General features: G+C 58.7%; 1 protein-coding gene across 1 annotated transcript; it reads left to right on the top strand.

The window, feature by feature from the left end:
* The first annotated feature begins 205 nt into the window (after positions 1-205).
* On the top strand, positions 206-2,026 carry LOC136114243 (fat storage-inducing transmembrane protein 1-like). Its single transcript, XM_065859573.2, has 3 exons — positions 206-439; positions 1,080-1,508; positions 2,011-2,026. Exons 1-3 carry the CDS (start codon positions 210-212, stop codon positions 2,024-2,026), a joined length of 675 nt encoding a protein of 224 aa, XP_065715645.1. The 5' UTR covers positions 206-209.
* Positions 2,027-9,435: the final 7,409 nt, after the last annotated feature.

Below are 9,435 nucleotides of genomic sequence, written 5' to 3'. Positions count from 1 at the left end.
CAACCCCCATAGAGACTGGGTCCCCCCCGAACTCCTGGGTCCCTCAGGGCACTCCTGGGTCCCCCCCGACCTCCTGGGTCCGTCCCCCCTCCCCCCCCCCCCCCGTCCTTCCCCTCCCCCCCTTGCCCTTGTGCAGCTGTTCCCACAATTCCATGGGGCACAGAGTAAGGGGACGGGGGGGAGGGGGGGGGGCGGGTCCAGCGCTCCCTATGGGTCCGGGCGCTATGGGGCCGCTCGCTATGGGTCCGGACGCTATGGGTCGGGTGTGTGGGGGGGCGCTATGGGGCCTGTGCCGTGGGGCAGCGGCCGCGCTGGGGTCCCCCCGGTTCCCCCGCGTCCACGCCGTGGGGCTGGGGGCGCTTGTGGGGCTGGGGCCGCTGCTTCGGCTCCGTGCTCAGCCCCACAGCGTCTTCGCTTCGCCCCACAACCTCCTGGAGGCGTGAGTGGGGGCGCTATGGGGCGCGCTATGGGGCGGGGGGGGGACCCAGGAGTTCGGGGGGGGACCCGGGAGTGCGGGGCTATGGGGCGCTATGGGGGGCTATGGGGTGGGGGGGGGGACCCAGGAGTGCCCCAAGGGACCCAGGAGTCTGGGGGGGGGGACCCAGGAGTGCCCCAAGGGACCCAGGAGTTCGGGGCTATGGGGCGCTATGGAGCGGGGAGGACCCAGGAGTGCGGGGAGGGGACCCAGGAGTGCGGGGAGGACCCAGGCATCCGGGGCTATGGGGGACTTAAGGGGGGCTGTGGGGCATTGGGGGGGATCTATGGGGGGGGATCTATGGGGTGCGAGGGACCCAAGAGTGCGGGAGGGACCAGGAGTGCCCCAAGGGACCCAGGAGTTCGGGAGGGACCCAGGCGTGCCCCAAGGGACCCAGGAGTTCGGGAGGGACCCAGGCGTGCCCCAAGGGACCCAGGAGTCTGGGGGGGGGGGGACCCAGGAGTTCGGGAGGGACCCAGGCGTGCCCCAAAGGACCCAGGAGTTCGGGAGGGACCCAAGCGTGCCCCAAAGGACCCAGGAGTTCGGGAGGGACCCAGGCGTGCCCCAAGGGACCCAGGCGCCCGGCCCCCCCCTCTCCCCCCAGCCGCCTGATCTCCTCGGCCGGTGGTTGGACGTCGCTGTTTCTCGCCTCCCTATTGGTCGCTTCCCTGCCGCTGCTCCGCCCCCCTCCCGCCTTCCTGCTGCGCCTGATTGGCCGCTGGCTGGTGGGCGTGGCCCTCTGGAGCTCCGCCCCCCGCCTCCTTTCATTGGTCGAAGGCGCCCTGGGCCGCTGCGTCCAACCAATGGCGGCTGGGCTGCTGCTGCTGCCCCACGGAAGCCCCACCCCTTGCCGGGCCAGCGGTGGCCAATGGGAGGGCCCGCTGGTTTCCCGCCAAGCCTTCTCATTGGTCTATTGCGCCCTGGGGCTGGCGGAGGAGGCGGGGCTCATGGGGAGGGCGCTCTACGGGGATTGGCCGGGGCGGGGCCAGGAGGGGCGGGGCTTGGAGGAGGCGCGGTGGGAGGGGCCGAGCGGGTGGGGTCAGTGGGGGGAGTGGGGTGGGCGGGGCCAACACGGGTATCAATGGGAGGGGCCTTGGAGGGGGTGGAGTCAATGGGGTGGGCGGGGCTTCACTTGGGGTAAAGGGGAGGGACCCAGGAGTGCCCCGAGGGACCCAGGACTATGGGAGGGACCCAGGAGTGCCCCAATGGACCCAGGAGTTCGGGAGGGACCCAGGAGTGCCCCGATGTACCCAGGAGTTCGGGAGGGACCCAGGAGTGCCCCAATGTACCCAGGTGTTTGGGGGGGACCCAGGAGTGCCCCAATGGACCCAGGAGTTCAGGAGGGACCCAGGAGTGCCCCAATGGACCCAGGACTATGGGAGGGACCCAGGAGTGCCCCAATGTACCCAGGCGTTTGGGAGGGACCCAGGAGTGCCCCAATAGGGGACCCAGGAGTCCGGGAGGGACCCAGGCGTCCGGGCTGGGCGCTGAACGCTCTGTTCCTGCTGAACGTGACGCTATTGGTCACTTGGCAGGCGCTGCTGGGCGTGACTCTCACCTATCGCCACGATTGGTCGAGCAACGCGGTGGGCGGGGCCTTGGGTTGGGCGGCCTGGCTGTTGACCTATGGGGGGTGGTTCCGGTGGGCGTGGCCAGGCCCGACCAATTAGGGGAGGGGGGGGGACCCATTTGGCTTCGATTTGTGGGGTTTTTGGTGAAAAATGTGAAATTGTGGGTGAAATTCGCGGGTTTTGCCCCCAAAAATGTGGATTCTGTGGTTGAAAATGTGCGGTTTGGGGGAAAAATGGGGGGTTTGGGGGTTAAGGATGGGGGGTTTTGGTGAGGAAATGAGGCAAAATGGCCCAAAATTGACACAAAATGAATCAAAATTGGCACAAAATGACCCAAAATTGACACAAAATGGACCCAAAATGACACAGAATTGACACAAAATGGACCAAAAATCACCCAAAAACAGACACAAAATGAATCAAAATTGACCAAAATGGACCCAAAATGACCCAAAATTGACACAAAATGGACCAAGAGTGACCCAAAATGGACCCAATATGAGCCAAATGGACCCAAAATTGACACAAAATGGACTCAAATGACCCAAAAATGGACCCAAAATGACCCAAATGGATCCAAAATTGACACAAAATGGACCCAAATGACCCCTAAATGGATCCAAAATGACACAGAATTGACACAAAATGGACCAAAAATCACCCAAAACCGGACACAAAATGAATCAAAATTGACTAAAATGGACCCAAAATGACCCAAAATTGACACAAAATGGACCAAGAGTGACCCAAAATGGACCCAAAATGACCCAAATGGACCCAAAATTGACACAAAATGGACTCAAATGACCCAAAAATGGACCCAAAATGACCCAAATGGATCCAAAATTGACACAAAATGGACCCAAATGACCCCAAAATGGACCCAAAATGACACAAAATTGATGCAAAATGGACAAAAAATCACCCAAAAATGGACACAAAATGAATCAAAATTGACCAAAATGGACCCAAAATGAGCCAAAAATGACCTGAAATGGACCCAAAATGACCCAAATGGACCCAAAATTGACAGAAAATGACCCAAAATTGACACAAAATGGACCCAAATGACCCCAAAATGGACCCAAAATGGCACGAAATTGACACAAAATGGCACAAAATGGCACAAAAAATCACCCAAAAATGGACACAAAATGAATCAAAATTGACACAAAATGACCGAAAATTGACACAAAATGGACCAAGAGTGACCCAAAATGGACCCAAATGGACCCAAAATTGACACAAAATGACCCAAAATGGACCCAAAATGAATCAAAATTGACGCAAAATGTCACAAAATTGACCCAAAATGGACACAAAATGACCCAAATGGACCCAAAATTGACACAGAATGGACCAAAAATGGACCCAAAATGACCCAAATGGACCCAAAATTGACAGAAAATGACCCAAAATGGACCCAAATGACCCCAAAATGGACCCAAAATGAATCGAAATTGACGCAAAATGGCACAAAATTGACCCAAAATGGACCCAAGATTCACCCAAAATGGATCCAAAATGACCCAATATGGACCCAAAATGAATCAAAATTGACACAAAATGACACAAAGTTGACCCAAATGCCCCAAATTTACCCAAAATGCCCCAATTCCCTCTTTATTATTGAACCCGGGGCGGGGGGGGAACGGGCGAAACCACCTCAGGCCGGGGGGAGGGGCGCTGTTAGACCGGCCCAGGCCCCGCCCCCTTGTGACCCCGCCCCCTTGTGGCCCCGCCCCCTCGTGACCACGCCCACCGTTCACACCGCGCTGTGCTTCATGCTCCCCGGAGTCCCCGCCCCCTTGTGGCACCGCCCATCCCCCAAGGCCCCACCCCCGGAAGCCCCGCCCCTGAGCGCCAGCGGTTTTCTCGTCGTTCCTGAGGGAGCCAATGGGAGGGCGGGATGGGGGTGAGGACACGCCCCCCGATGGATAAGCCACGCCCACCCCGGAGTCCCCTATTGATCCCCATTGACCCCATTGACCCCCATTGCCCCCCATTCATCCCCATTCATCCCCATTGACCCCATTGACTCCCATTGATCCCCATTGACCCCTATTGATCCCTATTGCCCCCCATTGATCCCCACTGAGCCCATTGACCTTCATTCTCCCCATTGCCCCCCATTGACCCCCATTAACCCCCTTCCCCCCACTGACCCCCACTGACTCCCATTGCCCCCCATGTCCCCCATTGATCCCCATTGACTCCCATTGGTCTCCACTGATCCCCATTGTCCCGCATTGACCCTCATTGACCCCCATTGATTCCCATTGACCCCCATTGCCCCCCATTGATCCCCATTGATCCCCATTGATCCCCATTGACCCCATTGACTCCCATTGACCCCATTGATCCCCATTGACCCCTATTGATCCCCATTGCCCTCCATTGGTCCCCACTGACCCCACTGACCTTCATTGCCCCCCATTGCCCCCCATTACCCCCCTTCCCCCCACTGACCCCCATTGACTCCCATTGATCCCCATGTCCCCCATTGACCCCCACTGATTCCCATTGGTCTCCACTGATCCCCATTGTCCCTCACTGACCCTCACTGACCCTCATTGACCCCCCATTGATCCCCATTGACCCCCATTGCCCCCCATTGACCCCCATTGCCCCTCATTGATCCCCATTGACCCCATTGACTCCCATTGACTCCCATTGACCCCATTGATCCCATTGATCCCCATTGACCTCATTGACTCCCATTGACCCCATTGATCCCATTGATCCCCATTGACTCCCAATAATCCCCATTGACCCCCATTGCCCCTCATTGATCCCCATTGACCCCATTGACTCCCATTGACCCCATTGATCCCCATTGGCTCCTATTAATCCACATTGACTCCCATTGACCCCCATTGATCTCCATTGACTCCCATTAATCCACATTGACTCCCATTAATCCACATTGACTCCCATTAATCCACATTGACTCCCATTGACTCCCATTAACCCCACTGATATCCCCTGACCCCCACTGACCCCATTGATCCCCGTTGACTCCATTGATCCCCATTGACCCTCATTGACTCCCAAGGGACCCAAGAGTTTGAGAGGGACCCAGTATTTTGAGAGGGACCCAGGAGTTCGGGACGGACAAAGAGTGCCAAAGGGGCCTAGGAGTTCGGGCAGGGACCCAGGAGTTCCCCAAGGGACCCAAGAGTGCCCTAAGGGACCCAGGAGTTCGGGAAGGACCCAGGAGTGCCCCAAGGGACCCAGGAGTTTGGGGTGGGACCCAGGAGTTTGGGAGGGACCCAGGAATGCCCCAGGGAACCTAGGGCCTTGGCAGGGACCTAGGAGTTCAGGAGGGACCCAGGAGCGCCCCAAGAGCACTAGGACTCAGAGAGGGACCCAGAAGTGCCGTAAAGGACCCCAGAGATTGGGGTGGGACCCAGGAGATGGGATGGACCCAGGAGTGCCCCAAGGGACCCAGGAGTTCGAGAGGGACCCAGGAGTGCCCCAAGGAACCCTGGAGTTTGGGACGGACAAAGAGTGCCCCCAGGTACCCAGGTGTTCAGGAGGGACCCAGGAATTCCCCAAAGGAACCAGGACTCTGGGAAGGACCCCCGAGTGCCCCAAGGGACCCAGAGGTTTGTGAGGGACCCAGGAGTGCCCCAAGGGGCCCAGGAGTGACCAAAGGGACCCAGGAGTTCGGGGCAGACCCACGAGTGCCGCATGGGACCCAAGAGTTTGGGGGGGCCCAGGAGTGCAGGAGGGACCCAGGCGTTCAAGCGGGACCCAGGAGTGCCCCAAGGGACTCAGGAGCTTGGGAGGCATCCAGGAGTACGGGATGGACTCAGGAGTTCCCCAAGGGGCCCAGGAGTCAGGAGGGACCCAGGAGTGCCCCAAGGGACCCAGGAGTTTGGGATGGACAAAGAGTGCCTCCAGGTACCCAGGTGTTCAGGAGGGACCTAGGAGTGCCCCAATGGACACAGGAGTTCTGGATGGACCCAGGAGTTCAGAGAGAGACCCAGGAGTTCAGGAGGGACCCAGTAGGTGGGGAGGGACCAAGGAGATCAGGAGGGACCCAGGAGTTCGGGAGGATTCCAGGAGTTTGAGAGGGACCCAGGAGTGCGGGGAGGGACCCAAGAGTTCGAGGAGGGACCGAGGAGGTGGAGACAAACCCAGGAATGTCCCAAGGGACCCAGGAGCTCTCGAGGGACCCAGGAGTGCCCTAAAGTACCCATGAGGTCCGGGAGGGTCCCAGTAATTTGGAACAGACCAAGGAATCCCCCAAGGGACCCAGGAGTTTGGAGAGGGACCCAGGAGTTCGGGAAGGACTCAGGTGTTTGGGAGGGACCCAGGAGTTCAGGAAGGACCCAGGAGTGCCACAAGGGACCCAGTGGTTTTGAAGGGACCCAGGAGTGACCAGAGGGACCCAGGAGTAAGGGAGAGACAAAGGAGTGCCCCAAGGGACCCAGGAGATAGGGACGGAACCAGGAGTTCAGGAGGGACCCAGAAGTGCCCCAGGGGACCCAGGAGTTCAGAAGGGACCCAGTAGTTCGGGAGGGACCAAGGAGATCGGGAGGGACCCAGGAGTTCGGGAGGATTCCAGGAGTTCGAGAGAGAGCCACGAGTTTTTGAGGGACCCAGGAGTGCCCAAGGGACCCAGGAGCTCGGGAAGGACCGAGGTGTTTGGGAGGGACCCAGGAGTTCCCCAAAGGAACCATGAGATCGGGACGGAACCAGGAGTTCTGGAGGGACCCAGAAGTTCCTCAAGGGACCCAGGAGTTCAAGAGGGACCCAGGAGTTCAGGAGGGACCCAGTAATGCCCAAAAGGACCCAGGAATTCAGGGGGGACCCAGGAGATCGGGGATGGACCCAGGAGTGCCCCAAGGTACTCAGGAGTGCCTTAAAGGACCCAAGAGTCTGGGAGGGACCAAGGAATGCCCCAAGGGACCCAGGAGTTCGGGAGGCACCCAGGAGTGCCCCAAGGAACCCAGGAGTTTGGGGAAGGACCCAGGAGTGTGGGAGGGACCCAGGAATGCCCCAAGGAACCTAGGGCCTTGACAGGGACCTAGGAGTTCAGGAGGGACCCAGGAGTGCCCTAAAGGACCCCAGAGTTTGGGGTGGGACCCAAGAGATGGGATGGACCCAGGAGTGCCCCAAGGGACCCAGGAGTTCAGGAGGGACCCAGGCGTGCCCCAACAGACCCTGGAGTTCGGGACAGACAAAGAGTGCCGCCAGGTACCCAGGTGTTCAGGAGGGACCCAGGAGTGCCCCAAGAGACCCAGGAGTTCTGGATGGACCGAGAAATGCTCCAAGGGACCCAGGAGTTCAGGGAGGGACCCAGGAGTACCCCAAGGGACTCAGGAGTTCAGGATGGACCCAAAAGTTCGGAGAGGGACCCAGGAGTTCAGGAAGGACCCAGGAGTACCCAAAGGACCCATGAGTTCCGGTAGGGTCCCAGGAGTTCGGGATGGAGCCGTGAAATTAGGAGGGACCCAGGAGTGCCCCACGGTACCCAGTATTCTTGGACGGACCCAAGAGTGTCCCAAGGGACCCTGGAGTTTGGTGGGGGACCTAGAAGATGGGGATAGACCCAGGAGTGACCCAAGGGACCCAGGAGTTCGGGAGGGACCCAGGAGTTTGGGAGGAACCCAGGAGTGCCCCAAGGGACCCAGGAGTTTGGGAGGGACCCAGGAATTCCCCAAAGGAACCAGGAGTTCAGGAGGGACCCAGGAGTGCCCCCAGGTACCCAGGAGTTTGGCAGGGAACCAGGAGTGCCCCAAGGCACCCAGTACTCTGGGAGGGACCCAAGAGTACCCCAAGGGACCTAGGAGATGGGGATTGACCCAGGAGTGACCCAAGGGACCCACGAATTCAGGGGGGACCTAGGAGATCGGGGACGGACCCAGGAGTGCTCCAAGGTACTCAGGAGTGCCTTAAAGGACCCAAGAGTCTGGGAGGGACCAAGGAATGCCCCAAGGAACCCAGGAGTTCGGGAGGGACCCAGGAGTTTGAGAGGGACCCAGAATTTTGGGGGAGTGTCAAGGGTTAAGATTGCGGGGTGACAATCAAACCCTGGCAGATGTGTTGTCAACCTCCTTCCCCCCCCACTTCCCCCTTTTGCCCCTCCCTCTCCCCCCTTCCCACTCAGCACAGGCGATCGGGAGGGGAAGAAGCACAGAGGGGAGAGAGTTGGAAAAGTTAAAGATGTTTTACTGATGCTACTGATAAGAACAGAGAAAATAATACAAATATACAAAACCAATCTTGTAAGTCTGAGCAACTGCAGGGCAGGCACCCAAAGTCCTGGATTGGACTCTGCAGCCAACCGGAGCTGGATTCAGTCTCTCACTGGCCTCCGTTCGCAGGGACGACCAGCAAGGTCCTCTCCTGATGTCGGCCATGAGCAGAAGGGAAGGAAAAAGGCAAAAGGGAAGGAAAAGGGACGAGATCCTCGTGATCTCCCGCTTTTATATGAAGTATTCACGTGAACGGAATGTTATACACAGTTGCTCACCGGTTTCTCGTTGCCCCTCTCGCGAGATGTCCATCTGTGCTTGTCAATAAGTTTCCATTGCATTGCTGGGTTTGCCAAAACATGTGTCTGGTTCTCCAGGAAAATGCAGCTGACATGAAGGCTTTGGCTGACAGGCAAAATTCACTAAAAGAGAAACTTGTTTTTAACAAAACCAGGACCCCAGGGCCCAAGTGACAAGGGGGGGTCCCCACGATGCCACGATGAGCCCTGGGGACAAGAGGGGGACCCAGGATGTCACAATGGGCTCTGGGGACAATGGGGGGTCCAGGGACATAACAATGGGCCCTGGGGACAAAGGGGGTCTCCTGGATGTCACAATGGGCCCTGGTGACAATGGGAGGTGCCTAGGGTGTCACAATGGGCCCTGAGGACAAGAGGGGTCCCCATGGTGTCACAATGGGTCCCCAGTGACAAATGGATTCCCCATGTTCTCACCATGGGCCCTGGGGACAAAGGAGGGTCCCCAGGATGTCACAATGGGCAATGGGGAAAATGGGGGGTCCTGGGACGTCACAATGGGCCCTGGGGACAAAGCGGGTCCCCACGGTGTCAGAACGGGCCCTGGGGACAAAGTGGAATCCTGGAATGTCACAATGGGCCCCAGTGACAAAGGCAGTACCCATGGTGTCACGATGGGCCCTGGGGACAAAGGGGGTCCCCAGGATTTAACAATGGGCACTGGAGACAAAGGGGGGTCCCCAGGATGTCACAATGGGCCCTGAGAACAAGGAGGGGTCCCCATGGTGTCACAATAGGTCCCCAGTGACAAGGGGGATCCCCATTATGTCACGATGGGCCCTGTGGACAAAGATGAGTCTCCTGAATGTCACAATGGGCCCTGGGAACAAAGGGGGGTCCCCAGGATGTCACAATGGGCCCTGGGG

The sequence above is a fragment of the Patagioenas fasciata genome, chromosome 36 (genome assembly GCF_037038585.1).
Source record: "Patagioenas fasciata isolate bPatFas1 chromosome 36, bPatFas1.hap1, whole genome shotgun sequence".
In the NCBI taxonomy this organism is placed as follows: domain Eukaryota; kingdom Metazoa; phylum Chordata; class Aves; order Columbiformes; family Columbidae; genus Patagioenas; species Patagioenas fasciata.
Note: the sequence above shows the minus strand (reverse complement) of the source record. Positions and strands in the feature narration are given on the sequence as shown.

Excerpts from the sequence above, each read along its gene's own strand:
- LOC136114243 (XM_065859573.2), top strand. The coding sequence starts at position 210 with ATGGGTCCGGGCGCTATGGGGCCGCTCGCTATGGGTCCGGACGCTATG. Across the intron at positions 440-1,079 it reads CCCCACAACCTCCTGGAGGC|CCGCCTGATCTCCTCGGCCG; the intron begins GTGAGTGGGGGC and ends CTCTCCCCCCAG.